The sequence below is a fragment of the Staurois parvus genome, unplaced genomic scaffold (assembly GCF_062004578.1).
Source record: "Staurois parvus isolate SC_StPar_1 unplaced genomic scaffold, SC_StPar_1.0 ptg000711l, whole genome shotgun sequence".
In the NCBI taxonomy this organism is placed as follows: Eukaryota; Metazoa; Chordata; class Amphibia; order Anura; family Ranidae; genus Staurois; species Staurois parvus.
This window is the reverse complement of record NW_028318507.1, coordinates 714,418-732,628: the sequence shown is the minus strand read 5'-3', so window position 1 is coordinate 732,628 and position 18,211 is coordinate 714,418. Positions and strand designations below refer to the sequence as shown.

General features: G+C 43.1%; 1 protein-coding gene across 1 annotated transcript; it reads right to left on the bottom strand.

Moving 5' to 3' along the window:
• Positions 1 to 2,819: 2,819 nt before the first annotated feature.
• Positions 2,820 to 16,631, bottom strand: LOC149445765 (fatty acid-binding protein, liver-like). The gene is made up of 4 exons (XM_089653408.1): positions 16,568 to 16,631; positions 10,814 to 10,986; positions 6,042 to 6,131; positions 2,820 to 2,939 (listed from the first exon to the last, which is right to left on the bottom strand). Exons 1-4 carry the CDS (start codon positions 16,629 to 16,631, stop codon positions 2,886 to 2,888), a joined length of 381 nt encoding a protein of 126 aa, XP_089509534.1. The 3' UTR covers positions 2,820 to 2,885.
• Between the last annotated feature and the right edge of the window lie 1,580 nt (positions 16,632 to 18,211).

Here is an 18,211-nt window from a genome sequence, read left to right as displayed (position 1 = left end):
AGAAAAAAACAGATGTATACTGTGATGGCTAGTATATTAACCACACAAGTAAAGTCCAATGGTGGTTAAGAGATGGCCTGTGTCAGGGGAAAAGATAAGGAAGTCCTGGAAAATGTGCCAATGCCCAATATGGCCGCACTCTCCCTCTCTCCACATGGCAGCCATCTTTAAACCTGGAAGTGCCCAGTGGCTTCTATGGAAAGAAGCCGGGAACATTCATGCAGGCTTAGGTGCAGTAAATATTTAAATTTTAACAATGTTTGCTAAAGCATACGGGTTATGTAGTAATGTCAACAATTTGGAATAGGGAACCTTTTTAAATAAGGGAACCTGCACCACTTTGGCATGCTTCTGGCAAGTGAATGGTAAGGGACAGGGACCTGCATGTGAGAGAGAGAGTGGAAAACAGGGAAAAGTTCCTGAGGAGGAGTAGGGACATTTATGGGTAGGCTCCTTGGTTATTGCAAATCCTCCGGTGTTTGGAGCTGGTGGGAAGTGCTGCTTCATCCTAGATACCTCTTCTGGAACTGCTACCCCTGCTAGCCGAAGCTGTTTTCTGGTAACGCAGCTGCTAAATGCAATATTGACCTATTCTGCACCGCTCTGCAAATATAGAATATATCCACACAGGGCTTTTTTTGCTCAGAAAATACATGCCATGACCCCAAACCCCCCTCTTCATCATGTTTTTTTCCATTTCAGTGGCCAGAATAAATTTATATTCTGGTCAATGAAATGAATAAACACCCAAGTGCCTGACACGCCTAAACACATTTGCAATAATGAGGCGTATGAGCATTTTTGAAGCTGCTTTCCTCCTGTCAAGAGAAGAGCATTTACAAAAGCCCCAGTGTGCATGAAGCCTTAGTTCTCCATTGGAGTGGAGACCCCTCCAGTCTGCTTATTAACCTGAGATGCTTGATCGTGTTTGGCACTAGCTGACAACAGTAGTACAGTAGCAGTCATTTCTCCACTGTTTTGTGCCACACCAATACAAACAAAAGAAATAAATATGAGAATGCCTAAACATTTGTAATAGCAATAATTTTCTGTGCAAAGTAGTGCATTATCTGATAGAAATACAGGGGTGCCAATATTTTTTTCCATGACTGTATTTTTGCCATGGACTGTTCTTCACACACATCTTGAGTTCTGCAGGGCATGACTACAGTTTTTGAAACACTTCAGCATATATTAGCTGATCTTTACCCAGACCCAGGGGCGGACTGACAACTCATGGGGCCCCCGGGCAAAAGGGGATCATGGGGCCCCTGTGTCCTTGCCCACACCCAAAAAATCCTATGAAAAAGCCAATGAAAGATACCAGGGGCATCTCATGGGGCCCCCTACTGACCCCGGACCCTTGGGCAGTGCCCGAATGGTCAGTTCACCCCTGCCCAGTCCTGATAATTTTGGAAGGCTGTGAACAAATTTTAGATCTGTCTGCTTTGCGGAAATTTTCCAAGTGACTTCTGGTCCTTCTGATGTGTTAACTTGTGAAAACAAATTTTGGAAGAGAACACAAAACCTGCCCAGAGCTGAGAGTGTTGGTGTACCTAAAGATTTGAGAAGGGTCAATGGCAGCTTGAGCTAGATTCAGGCCAGTTGGGGTCTGCCTCTTGCTTCCAGTGACAATTCCAGAATAACTGTCACATTTATAAAAGATCTTTGATTTTCATTGTTTTTCATGAAACAAGAAGTCCACTATGTCCTGTCATCTGCTGGCAAATCAGGCTGGAACATTTCTGTTTTCCAAGTCTGCCTGCTTCCTCTCTATTCTGTACTCTGTACTTCTCTCTGTATTCTCACGTTATTATCTTTTAACCTTCCATTCACATTCTTCATGTTTTTTCTTTTATCCAGTTGCTTAGGGATTATTATACATTATTTATATAGCGCCAAAAGGTTTGCTCAGCGCTGTACATTATAGTGGGGGACAGTACATGAGACAGTACAGTAACAAGACAAAACACGAGGGGTTCGAGGGCCCTGCTCTTTCGAGCTTACAATCTAGGAGGGAGGGGATAGTGGTACAGGAGGAAGTGGCTGTGGGGGATGGAGTAGTAGGAGTGTAGATCAGCAATTAGGTGAGGGTGGGGTAGGCTTCCCTGAAGAGATGGGTTTTCAGGGTGCACCTGAAGGCGAGGAGGGAAGGTGACAGTCTGATGGATTGGGGTAGAGAGTTCCAGAGGATGGGAGAAGTACAGATTATGACCACATCCCGAATGTCCTGGAATATGCACGCCTTGCTGTCCTCAAAAGACCGGGGGAGTCCCAATGTACTGAATAAAGCAAAAAACAAACAGAGAGCGCACTGGCCTAGTGCATTACCTTAAAAAATGTATTTAATAAAAGTCGGTATTGTACCCACAAAATGGCAATACACTCAAAGGCACATCATAAAGGAACAGCTCTGTCCGATCTGCACTGCGTGTCTGTCCACAATGGGAACTGTGGACTTCCAACTGGCTAATGCGTTTTGAGGACTTGCCTCTTCCTCAGAGCCAACCCCTCCTCTTGACACAGGGGAAACAGCTGAGGACCAGTCAGCACTTGGCCCTCCATGATACAGTATTGGAAAGTTATCCTAGCTGGTGACAACAGTAGCTATCCTGAAAAGCTAAACTAAGCCTGTTGAAACAGTGCTGGAGTTGCTAAAGATCTCCCCACTGGAGTTCCAGACAGCAGTGAAGACTCAGGCTGGGTGAACTACTACCCCTTCTACCCATAAACAAACATTCTTGTTAATTTGTGTGGCTGTTTTAAGCAGTCATGCAGCAGATGTGCGTTTAAACTTGTATTGATAGGCAGAAGGAGAACTTTATTTTTTTCATCATGATATTTATTGTATTTGGTTAACTGTTGAACAGATATAAGCTGCTCTTCTACTGCAGTCTCTTGCCAACTGTCTTGTAGACAATTCCTTTGTAGGTCAAAATCTGAAAGAAACAAACATATATAGTTGCAAAAAAAAGTATGTGAACCCCTTGGGATTACATGGAGTTTTGCATGAATTGGGCATAAAATGTGCTCTGAATGTCATCAAAGTCACAACAATAGAAGAACACAGTCTGCTGAACATAATACTACACAAACATTAGATGTTCCCATGGTTTAATTGCACATAACATGTAAACATTCACAGTGCAGGGAGGAAAAAGTATGTGAACCTTTGGACTTAACTGGTTGACCCTCCTTTGGCAGCAATAACCTCAACCAAACGTTTCCTGTAGTTGCAGATCAGACCTGCACAACGATCTGGAGTAATTTTGGACCACTCCTCTTCACAAAACTGTTTCAGTGTAGTAATATTCTTGGGTTGTCTGGTGTGAATCGCTCTCTTAAGGTCATGCCACAGCATTTCAATCGGGTTGAGGTCAGGACTCTGACTGGGCCACTCCAGAAGGCGTATTCTGTGCTGTTGCAGCCATTGTTTTGTTGAATTACTTGTATGCTTTGGGTCATTGTCCTGTTGCATCACCCATCCTCTGCGGAGCTTCAGTTGGCGGACAGATGGTCGTACGTTTTCCTGCAAAATGTCTTCATAAACTCTGGAATTCATTTTTCCATCAATGACAACAATCCGTCCAGGCCCTGAGGCAGCAAAGCAGCCCCAAACCATGATGCTCCCTCCACCATGTTTTACAGTGGGGATGAGGTTTTGATGTTGGTGTGCTGTGCCTTTTTTTCTCCACACATAGTGATGTGTGTTCTTCCCAAACAACTCAATATTGGTTTCATCTGTCCACAGTATGTTTTGCCGGTAGTGCTGTGGAACATCCAGGTGCTCTTTTGCAAACTTCAAACGTGCTGCAATATTCTTTTTGGACAGCAATGGCTTCCTCCGTAGTGTCCTCCCATCTACTCCATTCTTGTTTAATGTTTTCCTTATTGTAGATGTGTCAACAAAAATGTTAGCATGTGCCAGAGATTTCTGTAGGTCTTTAGCTGACACTCTGGGATTCTTCTTTACCTCATGCAGCATTCTGCGCTGTGCTCTTGCAGTCATTTTTACAGGACGACCACGCCTAGGGAGAGTAGCAACAGTGCTAAACTTTCTCCATTTGTAGACAGTCTGTCTTACCGTGGACACATGAACATCAAGGCTTCTGGAGATACTTTTGTAACCCTTTCCAGCTTCATGCAAGTCAACAATTCTTGATCGTAGGTCTTCGGAGAGCTCTTTTCTGCGAGGCATGGTTCACATCAGACAGTGCTTTTTGAAACCAGTAAACCCAAAACAGGTGTGTGTTTTTTAAGGGCAGGACAGCTGTCAGCAACACATCCAATATCATCACACTGATTGGAGTCAAGGTTGGCTCACTCCTGGCTCCAATTAGCTCTGGGAGAAGTCATTAAGCTAGGATCTCACATACTTTTTCCTCCCTGCACTGTGAATGTTTACATGTTATGTGCAATTAAACCATGGCGACATCTAATGTTTGTGTAGTATTATGTTCAGCAGACTGTGTTCTTCTATTGTTATGACTTAGATGACGTTCAGAGCACATTTTATGCCCAATTCATGCAAAACTCCACATAATCCCAAGGGGTTCACATACTTTTTCTTGCAACTGTACATGTGTACATTATTTGTTCACAACCATGGTTTTACAATGTATATTCTGAATAAACCAGGATGTCATGAGGCCTAGCAAAAATGTTCTCCGTGGGGAACTACATAAAGCAAAACCTTAGTAAAAGTGTAAGCAGGTGCACTTAGCTAGTCTGCCATTCAGTGGCTCTGTTCCAGAATAGTGTCTGGTTACAGAGAATAGTGTCATCAGGTGCTAGGCCCCTTTTAGCTAGAACCCTCCTGTAGTGATGTATTGGATGAGTCAGTGCCCACATATAAGCCTGGTTGGGAGCAGCCCTAGTGCAGTTGGGGTATTGGAGCCAGAGACCCCACCTTTAGTCAGATGTAGTCAGCAAGTGGAGGCTCTGGACATGGCTGGAGGACAGGGAAATGTAGACCTGCACCCAGAAGAGCTGGCTTTAGTAATCCTGACTCTTATAGGGAGGCTAGAGCAGGCTGCAAAAGGCCTTTTAGGCCAGGCCAAGTGTTCCTTGGAGAGGCTATTCCCTTGGAAGACCTGGTAGAAGATGTGCCCAAGCCAGAGTTGAGTGCAGTGGTCCAGCCTCAGGAAGGCTACCTGTAAGGAGCAGTGAGCTGGATACCGACAGCCTAACGCAAACCAGAACAAGAGTACTGATGACCTCGGGAGGAAAAGGACTAAGTAGGGAAGATGGCATACTAAAGTGTACTGTTTCCTCATGTGACTGCTGCGGTTCGTCCACTCTATGTGATTGACAAAATGCTGTCAAGTGACCCTGGACAGTATGTCCACATGATGTGACTGTAATGCCATCTTAAAGTAACATCAGTAAAACGCAGCAATCCTAATTTTTTGTGTGGACATTTCTTCCTTAGAATATAAAGGTCAATGGCCAGAAATGTTGTGAGAAGGCCTCTGGCACAATGGTGAAAATCTCAAGCAGGAGGGTTGTTCTGGTAGCAAGAAGAAGCTTGGCAGGGACTTGTGCCTCTTGGCACCATCCCACAGCCATTTGCAAGCCCCATTACAAAATGGGTTACTAGGGGTCTTGCGTTTTTCTATAAATCTCAATGGTCAAACGTACACTTTAGCTGTGGCTCCGTGGCACCCCAGCAACAAGCGTAATTTATAGCTGCTTGCACAAGACCTTCAAATAAAATTACTTAAAAGGAAAATTCTACTTTTTGTTATTTTACATTTCTCTCTCAATCTGCAGCCAGCTGATTTGTTTCAAAAGCGTGCACTAAGACACAACAATTATCATGTTTGGAACACGTACATTAATGATGCAGATGACGGTATTCATGTGTGCAATATATACATATTCTTGATCATCTCTCAATTCATTAGTTTGGTATTTCACTCCACTGACACTGGTTGCTACTGGCTGTTCCCCCTGTTTAAAAAATAAGGTTCGACCGTTTTCTATGCATGATCCCTAAATGTACATTTGGTGTTCAGGTAGAAGAAGCATATTATCCTTACAGAGATGAGAAGATCTCCGGAGACTTCAGTGACAGAGAGGACCTCCTTAAGCTGCGCAACCAGCTTGCCATCCACTAGATTAACGACAGCCTGGAACAGTAAAAAAATAAAAATAGTACAGGTTCATGTTTTTTTTTTTCAATAAATTCCTTTTTTTAAAATAACAGAATGAATATAACTGTATTTCACAAACAAATATATATATATATACACACAGTGGGGCGAAAAGGTATTTAGTCAGCCACCAATTGTGCAAGTTCTCCCACTTAAAAAGATGAGACAGGCCTGTAATTGGCATCATAGGTAGACCTCAACTATGAGAGACAAAATGAGAAAAAAAATCCAATCACATTGGCTGATTTGAAAAGAATTTATTTGCAAATTATGGTGGAAAATAAGTATTTGGTCACCTACAAACAAGCAAGATTTCTGGCTCTCACAGACCTGTACCTTCTTCTTTAAGAGGCTCCTCTGTCCTGCACTCATTACCTGTATCAATGGCACCTGTTTGAACTTGTTATCAGTATAAAAGACCCCTGTACACAACCTCAAACAGTCACACTCCAAACTCCACTATGGTGAAGACCAGAGAGCTGTCGCAGGACACCAGAAACAAAATTGTAGACCTGCACCAGGCTGGGAAGACTGAATCTGCAATAGGCAAGCAGCTTGGTGTGAACAAATCAACTGTGGGAGCAATAATTAGAAAATGGAAGACATACAAGACCACTGATAATCTCCCTCAATCTGGGGCTCCACGCAAGATCTCACCCTGTGGGGTCAAAATGATCACAAGAACGGTGAGCAAAAATCCCAGGACCACACGGGGGGACCTAGTGAATGACCTGTAGAGAGCTGGGACCAACGTAACAAAGGCTACCATCAGTAACACACTACGCCGCCAGGGACTCAGATCCTGCAGTGCCAGACGTGTCCCCCTGCTTAAGCTAGTACATGTCCGGGCCCGTCTGAAGTTTGCTAGAGAGCATTTGGATGATCCAGAAGAGGATTGGGAGAATGTCATATGGTCAGATGAAACCAAAATAGAATGGTTTGGTAGAAACACAACTCGTCGTGTTTGGAGGAGAGAGAATGCTGAGTTGCATCCAAAGAACACCATACCTACTGTGAAGCATGGGGGTGGCAACATCATGCTTTGGGGCTGTTTCTCCGCAAAGGGACCAGGACGACTGATCCATGTACAGGACAGAATGAATGGGGCCATGTATCGTGAGATTTTGAGTGCAAACCTCCTTCCATCAGCAAGGGCATTGAAGATGAAACACGGCTGGGTCTTCCAACATGACAATGATCCCAAACATAATGCCTGGGCAACGAAGGAGTGGCTTCGTAAGAAGCATTTCAAGGTCCTGGAGTGGCCTAGCCAGTCTCCAGATCTCAACCCCATAGAAAACCTTTGGAGGGAGTTGAAAGTCTGTGTTGCTCAGCGACAGCCCCAAAACATCACTGCTCTAGAGGAGATCTGCATGGAGGAATGGGCCAACATACCAGCAACAGTGTGTGCCAACCTTGTGAAGACTTACAGGAAATGTTTGACCTCTGTCATTGCCAACAAAGGATATATAACAAAGTATTGAGATGAACTTTTGATATTGACTAAATACTTATTTTCCACCATAATTTGCAAATAAATTCTTTCCAAATCAGCCAATGTGATTGTCTGGATTTGTTTTCTCATTTTGTCTCTCATAGTTGAGGTCTACCTATGATGCCAATTACAGGCCTCTCTCATCTTTTTAAGTGGGAGAACCTGCACAATTGGTGGCTGACTAAATACTTTTTTGCCCCACTGTATATATATAAACATAGGAGTATAAACCTTTCCTCTCACAAGAAAATGTGTGCAGGTGCTTAAAGCCCAACTCTATCCAAAACATCCTTTTTAAAGCATATCCAAACCCCAAAGCCAATATTTTATGGATTACAGCTTACCAGACCTTAGATGTGGTGGCTGCATTAGTTTTAATTTTTCTGGTTTACAGTAAGTATCAATTTTTTTCCCTTTGATCTAATCAGAAATGCAGTGTCCTTTTTAATTCCTGTGAGCTTAAAGCTGAACCCTGGGCACGAAAACCTTAATTAAAATAGTTATATTCCTTAATTGCCACAAATGTTTGTACATCTACTCTGCAGAAACTAATCTCAGATATTACCTTTAAAAAGTAGTACAGGCTGCCTGCAGACAACTACAGGAGGGGGCGGAGACAAGACCAGTCACCCTGCACAAGGAGAGAGAGCAGCAGTGACTGGTCTTTATTACAGGAAACTCCTGTGCAGAGGTAAGGTTTCACACTGAATGGATGAGTGTACAGATCTGGAAGAAATACACAGAGCACACCAAGATTCAAAGAAGTACGAGTCTTGTATTTAGAAAATATTTGTTTATCCAGGAGTTTAGTTTTAACCTTCCTAGTGGTAATCCCGAGTGTGACTTGGGGTTAATTTACAATACCAAAAGCAGCAACCCAGAGCCACACTCGGGATTACACTGTAGTGCTTGTCCTGTGATCCCCCGATCCTTACCTTGTCCTGCGATTCCCCCAATGTCCTCCCGCTGTGCCAGCATCCGTCTGTTAGGATTCCATTCCTGTATCAAACCATTTCACATACATTTTGTCCCGAGTGCTTTGTCCTGTGCCCTCACCTGCATTTTTACCGTTCTTTCTGTCTGGAAACTTGAGAATGTCCATGGCGTCGAAAAAGGATCCCTTTAGGTCAAAAGCGGTTTTAGACCAGCTAGAAAACAGCGATAGTAAATCAGAACCACTTGCAGAATTGAGTGATAATGATTTGTGGGGAAATTCATCATCAGACACTGAAAGTGACGACAGCGATGATTCTGCCACTGAACTCAGCGATGTGCGAACTTTGCGCTCTATTTCAAATTTCAGTGTTTTTGGTTTGATTACATTATTGAATTAAATGTATTATTATTTTTTATAATTATTTATTATAATTTTATGATTTTGTGTTTCAAACTTTATCATACCCGGGATGTTTACTAGACTCTTGTTTGGACAGATTTAAGTGAGTTATTCCTAAGAATTACAGGCCTACAATATAAAACAACAGATTTCCATGCAAAACAATGTACCGCTTTGACATTCAAAAATAATGACATCATTAGACCGTCAGGGAGGTTAAATGAAAGCAGAATATTATATTTATTGTGTAATCTACTAGTCCCATTAATCCACAATGTAATGAAGATGAACAAAGACAGACGTCTGAAGTCCAGCCTATGAGACAGCCATTGATGCCTCCAACGTACAGTGGAGAAATCAGTGTAGACAAGAAGGAACATTAGCTGCTTCTTCAGCATTCTATGTGATCTTCCCAACCTTTTACTTTGGTTTGTACAGGCTTTGCTCTGCCATCAAAAAACGTAGGTTAAATAAACTTGTTAGAGAGACCTTGTCACCATTTAAATAATAAATCTCTTAAGAATATATGTGCATTTAATGTAATGTCTGCATTTTATTTACTGATAGAAGCTTCCTTTGTATAGACAGCCAAAAGCCCTGAGACTGCTGCTGAGTGCCACCATCTAGGATGTAATATCAGCAGACTCTCAAGTGACACTCTATAGCAGCGGTGTCAAACCGGTGGCCCTCCAGCTGTTGCCAAAAGTCCCATGAGGTATTGCAAGATTGACAGTTACAAGTGTGACTCCCAAAGGTAGAGGCATGATGGGACTTGTAGTTTTGCAACAGCTGGAGGGCCGCCAGTTTGACACCCCTGCTCTATAGTATTCCCCTTCACTCCTCACCCAGCTGCTACATAAAGGGTTATGTAGGAAAGAGAGAGGAGGGGTAGAGGAGCTGGGCCAGCACACACAGTAATTAGACATTCCCAGAAGAGGAGAGATCTTAGCAGGAGTAGTCAAAGTTGCTAACCAATTCAAAGGCACATTGCAAGTGAATAAAAGTAGTTTATGGAACAGAAAACAAACTCTGTATACAAGCATTAAAAATACTCGATTGTTCTGTTGTTTTGTTCCATGTCCATTGGGTAACTTTATCTCCATAATAGAGATGATATATTCCATCTGATAGGTTTATGATCAAACTACGGTGTCTTCTTTATGCCGTCACTTCATCTAAAACGGTATGGTATGTGATCTTGTCTGGTGTTATTAACCATTTGGATGTAAGGTAAACAATTGTAATGGTCTCCAGTCATACTGCTGTGCGCAGTACATTCCACTCCAATAGGCATTCATTACAACTCAGCACACATTTTATATATATCTCATTAAAGGTTATATTTTAGATTCATCAATTGGCCAGATGGAGCGTAAGGATACGCATCTCATTCCACATTGTCAAGCTTTAGGCCACGTTCACACCATACATGCAGAAAAACGGATGGAAACTGATGTGCAGATTTCATTTGCAGAGACGTTTTATACATGTTGCAGGTTCCTGCTCAGAAAAAAACTGCATGTGATACCCGTGTTGTGGTGTGAACAGGGCACATAGAGAACAACTGATTTCGTTGCGCGCTTGCAAAAAAACTGACATCTCTGCACCATGGTGTGAACGAGGCTTTAAAGTCCGGGGTTTCAATCCCGCAAGGACACTATAGGCATGGAGTTTTTACGTTCTTTCCTTTCTGAAACAGAAACAATATTGTGTCTCTAACAAGGTTCCAGTACACTGTGATATTATTTTGATGCTCAGTTTTATCTAAAACTACAAGTTAATATGACCATTTCATCCTCTAACAACTCCTCCTATTGGTGTTCTTACCATAACTTTCCCATGAGTCGGTGAATCCAGTTCAACCTCCTCACCGACTGTGAACTCGTTGCGTAGGACACTGGGCCCTGTGGTCACTGTCATCACAAAATGGTTTCCAGTCTGGACAATTTCAGTGATGGTCTTCAGATCTTTTCTTTTCTGGATTACGTCATCAGGAACCCCTGAAATCAGTAAAATACCTTTGTTATGTGCTTTCCAGAAACCATAAACTAGCCTGCATGGGCATTGCATCCAAACTGGTCTCAGTCACACATCTAAGCATCCACACACATATTTCAGGATTGCTTTGGGGTTGCCAGGACATTGCAACCCGCCGGTGCTGGTATTAGGCTTAGTTCACACTGGCACGGAAAGCAGGCATTTAAGGGATGTTTTTAACGCTCCTCAAATGCCTATGCAAATGATTTTATTGATGGCACACAGTGCTGTTCACATTATTATAAAATTGAAGCCTCATGTTGAGTCTGGAGGAGTTTGAAGCCTTTCAAAGACTCCCATTCAAGTGTATGGTGATGCCCTGGCAGGCATTTGCGAGGCGTTTGCAGTTCAGTTGTGGCACGTTAATAACATGACAGTTTATTATAGGCATTTGTGGTGTGGTTTTAACGCTTGTAAAATGCTTATAAAACGCTTCAAAACTGTGCATAGGGAGTTTAGGGGGCATTTTTAACGCTAGTAAAACACCAGTCTAACACCCTCACTAAAGCTCTTTAACCACTTCCAGACCGGACACTTTCACCCCCTTCCTGACCAGGGCAATTTTCAGCTTTTAGCACTATCACACTTTGAATGACAATTGCGCGGTCATGCAACACTGTACCCAAATGAATTTTTTACCATTTTTTTGAGACAGATAAAGCTTTATTTTGGTGGTATTTATTCACCACTGGGATTTGTATTTTTTTTGCTATGTAAATGAAATGTCCAAAAATTTTGAAAAAAAGTGTTTTTTTTATAAAATTTTGCAAATAAATAATATTTCATCATAAATCTTAGCCAAAATTTATTCCGTTATCTTTTTAGTAAAAAAAAAATTCTAAATTAGTTTATAAGCAAAAATTATAATTTTTAAACATTTTTTTTTACATTTTTATTTTTTTATATTATTATTATTTTTTTTTTTTTACATACTGTCACCTTAGCAGTACAGTGTCACCATGGTGACACTGTACTACTTGTGGGGGGTGATGAAGATTTTTTTTTTTTTTTTTTACACTGATTGCTTTTACACTAATATAGGATGTAAAAGCAATCATTTCTCTTTCTCTCTGTGTGCATTCCTGCACTCATTGAGAAATACAGAGTGAGCTGTGATTGGTCACAGCTTGTCACATGGTACAAGGCTTTTGTGAATAGCCTTGTACCATGTGACCTCTGTGATCATTCACAGATTTCACACATAGTAAGCAATGATGTCAGAAGTGACATCTTGCTTACTACTTTGCATGTGATCACTGATTGGCCAATCAGTGATCACATGATCGGGACCTCGTACAGAGGTCCCGTCTGACGATCGGTGTTTCACTGTGTCCGGAGGAGCGCGCACAAGCAGGGTGCGGGGAGGCCGTTTATTGACGGCCACCCGACCCTGCAGTGCCACCGTCCGGCCGTTTATATACAACGGCCGGTCGGGAAGTGGTTAATGTCTGTCTGCTGCCAATACCAATGTTGTAGGAGAGTTTAAGAGTTAGAAATGTAGTCAAGTGTGAACAAGCCCTTAAGGAGATTGTGGGTACAGGTCATACAGATGAATAGAGGCAGCTCTTGGCTTGCTATGACATACAGATAGAATAGTTATTAGGTATAACTTGGCCTTTCTGATCTCTTGTAACACTGAGGAACCCTTGAATTAACTGTGAGGTCTCAGGGAACCACCACTAATATATACAAGTACTATATCTACAGCTCACCGCACATCTGAATGATGGTCAGTGGGAAGAAAGCTCCTTACAGTTTTGGTGAGTGTGAAGAATTCCGCCCCTTTCAGATAAAATGTGCATTTATGTCAGTGGTTACATACAGTATCTGAAAGACAGAATTGATTTGCTCATGGAACCCCTAGCAACCTCTGGAGGAACACTGAGGTTCCACAAATCCTGGTTGAGAGGCTGGTGTAGCTAGTGGTCAGTTAGCTTGGTGATTGATAACAGTCTGACTTCAACAAGACTCTTTGCCTTCATCAGTGAAAAGGACTGGTGGCTACACCAGGAAAAGGATGGGAGGATTTTTAAATTTTTTTTTAGAATGACTTTTATTTATGTACAATATTTTCTTTCTTCTTCACCATAATGAAATTATTTTAAGATGAGAACCTATTTTAGAATACAATTTGGGATATCTGAAGGTGACTGAATATGCTGTATCTAAACAAACAGGAACTTCTATGCAGCTAGCACATACAGTATGTAACACCCTCCAGGTTAGTCAGATAGTATTTGTTAGATAGAGGCTGAGTAGCAGCCAGGGAATGAGTCAGCCTGGGAGTGAGGTTACCTCAGGAAAGGCTGGGAGGCTCTAACAGGTCAGAGCTTTCTGGGGCCCTCTCACCTCTCCAGAAACCTGAGTGCTTTCTGGAGGGGGTGGAGGAGGCTTAGATCTGCATGTTTGAGGGACCCTGACAGGAGGTTGAGCATGGTGACCAGGGAAACCCTCAAATGTGCAGAGCCTGGGGGAAGGTGTGCAATGTCGGATGGAAAATGGATTTAGGAAGGCTGGAGTGTGGAGTCTGGAAGGGGGCCCCAGGGAGGGGATCTCACCTACAGGCAGGTTGCTTGAAAAAAAGAGGATCTCCACTGCCTCAACATCTCCTAGGGAGGACAGCCTGTGCAGCAGGGAAGGAGCCAGCCCAGCATAAGGTCTGAATGCAGCCACCAATCCACCAAGATAACAGGAGAGGACAGAGTGAGTACTCATACACCCCATGAGCCGGATATGGGGAAAGGGACGTCATGTGCAAGACCCAATTAGCTCCTCATCTGGGACTGCTTGTGCCAACTACGTGCCGACCGCAGATAGCCGAATGACGGCTGCACTGCAGCCGGCCAGTTCTGGGTGGACGTCATATGACGTCCTCCCAGAACGCGCTCTCCTGCGCGCCCCAGGGGGCGCGCCCCAGGCGATCTCCGTGATCGCTGTGTCCTACGGACACAGCTGATCACGTGATGTGGTAAAAGGCCAATCACAGCGGCCTTTTACCACATGATCAGCCGTGTCCAATGACACGCTGATCACCGGGAAATGCAAATGCTGGTTCTCGGCTGCACTTTCCTCACGCTGTCAGATCGTGAGGAAAGTGCTGCCGAAAACCGGCAGTTGTCAGAGGGGGGATCAGCACTGATCATCAGGGTCACTGATCATCAGTGCCCAGCAGTGCCACACACAAGTTCCGCCCACCTGTGCCCAGCAGTGCGCCCACCTGTGCCCAGCAGTGCGCCCACCTGTGCCCAGAAGTGCCACCTACCTGTGCCCACCCACCTGTGCCCAGTAGTGCCACCCACCTGTGCCCACCCACCTGTGCCCAGTAGTGCCACCCACCTGTGCCCACCAGTACCACCCACCTGTGCCCACCAGTGCCACCCATCAGTGCAGCCCAGCAGTGCTGCCAGTCAGTGCCACCAGTCAGTGCCCAGCGGTTGTGCCAGTCAGTGCGCAGCAGTGCCGCCAGTCAGTGCCCAGCAGTGATGTCAGTCAGTGCCACCTATCAGTGCTGTCTATCAGTACCCATTATCAGTGTCGCCTATCAGTGCCGCATATCAGTGCCACCTATCCGTGACACCTCATTAGTGCTGCCTATCAGTGACGCCTATCTGTGACACCTCATTAGTGCTGCCTATCAGTGCCGCCTATCAGTGCCCTTCAGTGCTGCCTATCAGTGCCCATCAGTGCTGCCTCATCAACGCACATCAGTGAAGGAGAAAAATTTTATAACAGAAACAAAGAAACTTTTTTTTTTTCAAATTTTTTTGTACTTTTTTTGCTTATAGCACAAAAAGTAAAGTGCCCAGCAGTGATTAAATACCACCAAAAGAAAGCTCTATTTGTGAGAAAAAAGTGATAAAAATTTCATATGGGTACAATCTTGCATGACCGCGCAATTGTCAAAGTGCAACAGCGCTGAAAGCTGAAAATTGGCCTGGTAAATAAAGGGGTATAAGTGCCCGGTAGGCAAGTGGCTAAATTAGCAGCTTCTGGGCCTGGACCCCCTTGTCCACGGATACCCTCAGGCAGATGGATGAAGAGGAGAATTCATCTGGGGTGTGAGGAGGTACACCAAAGAGCCATTGGTGCTCTTCCAGAAAAGACACTGTTGCTAAAAGTTCCTGTAATAAATAAATAAATCCACATTTCTGTACATAGTTGCTAAGGAGTTTGTTCTCAAGTTCTGCAGTTCCTCGGGCATCCCATATACCCCTAGACCCCATCTAAGTTTGTAGCCCCTTAATAAAATCACAAAACCAAGCTCAAGGGCTGTTCTTTGGCTCCAGTGCGCAAAGTGTGGAAAATGTGTGTTGCCTGGCCGTGTAGAGCATAGGGAGACCCAAATAAAAATCCAGCAGCCCCTAAGGGGGTAGTGCTACTCATAGAATAGCAGTATGATGTGATTTACTTGGGAACAAGAGTCTAGCCTAGACAATTTACAGTGGAGTTGAGTGAGGGCTACAAAATGAACTATTAGCAATTTGTGAAATCCGTGCCCAAAGCCCAGACCACCAGAGAAATTCTTCCTTCAAGGATCAGTAAACAAGTTACTATGCTGTCTTAATTGATTATTTTATATGTTTTTACACTAGCCGATGTTTCCTTTTGATTTACCAAAACTCTGTAACCTTTTTACCTTTGGAAATTTTTCCAGACTGGGGTGAAGATAGAAGTTGATAAAAAAAAGAGATGGAAAAAATTGTTGGCACATTGTGGCATGATGGAAAGATTGAGTGCCTGTGGACTATGGAGTCTCAGGAAATAACTAGTGATTTAATGGAGGTGGTGTATCTGTTCTGAGACATCAAGCAAGCACAGTAGAAGTATCCAGACCTTATTAAATTTGATTGATACTTAATGTACCTTTTGGAATTATAGCATCTGTTCCATTGTAGACCGTAGAACACATGCACTGAAAACTAAACCATTCTGCTCCACTAGCATTTAGCAGACTCAATAATCCAAGGGGTCATGAGATATGTTTTCAGGGGCCGCAAAGCATGGCAATCTTGCCCAGCTATTAGAAAGAACAGAACAGTTCACAAAGCGGTCTGATTTAGATATCTTATAGGCTGGAAAATATGCAACATATAGAATAGAACTATTACTCTTTTTTTTATTTAGCGGCTGTATGTTTGTATTATTTTGGGGGGGGGGGGGGGAGTACATTTAGGGTAGTGAAGTTAATTTTATTTTCTTTCCTTTCCTTCTGAAAATGGCCCCGAATCCTTCAATGAGATATCCTCTTAGATCAATGGAGCAGGATCTGGGAGGCCGCCTCTAGATTTTCTATATGTGTGGTATATAAAGAAAACACTTATAACATTTTGAAGTTTTGGTACAAGACTCCTGAGGTTCTCCATGATCACAATCTGAGTGTTTCTCATGTCTGGTGTCGATGTGGCGTGGAAATTGGCACTCTTTTTCACATTTTCTGGCTTTGCCAACACATTGCATCTTTCTGGAGAGAGGTCCTTAGCCTCTTGCGGCTACTTCTACAGGCCCATATTCCATTTGACCCCATTTACTTTTTATTAGGCCTACCTTTTACAGGCCTCTCCAAATCTGCCAAGAAACTATCCTCTCCTGTCTCGGCCAGGAGAACCATTCCCATGCATTGGCTATTATACCTCCTACTTGGTCGGAATTGGTGAACGTCATTGCTGAGATTAGAAGAATGGAGTACCTCCCTGCTATGCATGCTAATCTTGTCCCCCTTTTTGAAGCGGTTGAGGAACCATGGGATCTTTTCATTTTCAATATGTCTACCCAGATGTCTGATATTGCTGGCTAACCCACTGTTATACACTGACATTGTATGTATATGCATATCACTCGATGTTCTTGTTTCTTTTCTCCTTTTGTTGGCTTGTGACTTATCTCACAACTCTGTGCAACTTTTTGTCTGTTGTATGTCTTCCAAAACTCAATAAAAATGAAAAAAAAAAATAAATTATAAAAAAAACCCCACAACAGTCTGTATATGTAGTAAAGCATGCTTGTTATACTCACTGTGGAACCTAAGGGGTTAACCCTCTACATTGTATAAAAAAGATGCTTGATTCTGTCTTCTCTGATCCTCCCCTTCTTCTGCTGTCCCCAATCCATCTGCTGATAGAACAGAACCTTGAGGACAAGCTGCACATGTTCAGTTTGGTGTGTATTGCTAGAGAATTTTTTTTCTTTCTTGGGAGAGTGCATGTGATCAGCACAGGGTCAATCAGCACTGTAGAGACAGAGGGTCAGGGGTTATGAAGCCTCATATGAGAATCAGGAAAGAATGAAAACTCCTCCAACAAGCTTTAACCAGTGTTGTGCTGGCCACTGATAGAAGTCACGAGACTGCTATATACTGCTGATAAGAAAAGGTATTTAGCAGTTTATATTGACTAAAATAATTGCATTTCCATGTTCTGTGTACTGTGGGAGACCAGATATAGTGAATGCAGGGTCCGGGGAGACCAGATATAGTGAATGCAGGGTCCGAGGAGACCGGATATAGTGAATGCAGGATCCGGGGAGACCAGATATAGTGAATGCAGGGTCCGGGGAGACCAGATATAGTGAATGCAGGGTCCTGGTTTAGTAACACTTTAAGATAATATATTTATAAACAATATAGGGTCTGAGATTAAAAAATCCCATTTCAGTCTTTGCAGATGACACCAAGCTGTGCAGTGGAATAACGTCCTTATAGGATGTGTCCAATTTACAAGCCGACCTCAATGCACTGTTTAATTGGGCAACTATGTGGCAAATGAGGTTTAATGTTGATAAATGTAAGGTTCTGCACTTGGGGGCTAAGAATATACATGCATCATACATACTAGGGGGGTACAACTGGGGGAATCAATGGTGGAGAAGGATCTGGGGGTTCTGGTAGATCACAAGATTAATAATGGCATGCAATGCCAAGCTGCGGTTTCTAAAGCGAGCAAAATCCTCTCTTGTATTAAAGAGGTATAGACTCCAGAGAGAGATATCATATTACCCCGGTACAAATCATTAGTAAGACCTCATCTGGAATATGCAGTTCAGTTTTGGGCACAAATTCACTAAAAGAACATTGGGGAACTGGAGAAAGTACAGAGAAGGGCAACCAAACTGATAAGAGGCATGGAGGAGCTCAGCTATGAGGAAAGATTAGAGGAACTGAATTTATTCTCTCTTGAGAAGAGGAGATTAAGG

Coding starts and splice junctions, on each gene's coding strand:
- LOC149445765 (XM_089653408.1), bottom strand. CDS start 16,631: ATGGTTCTCCTGGCCGAGACAGGAGAGGATAGTTTCTTGGCAGATTTG. Junction 6,132..10,813: donor CGACTCATGGGAAAGTTATG/GTAAGAACACCA, acceptor TTACTGTTCCAG/GCTGTCGTTAATCTAGTGGA. Junction 2,940..6,041: donor CCGGAGATCTTCTCATCTCT/GTAAGGATAATA, acceptor TGTTTCTTTCAG/ATTTTGACCTACAAAGGAAT.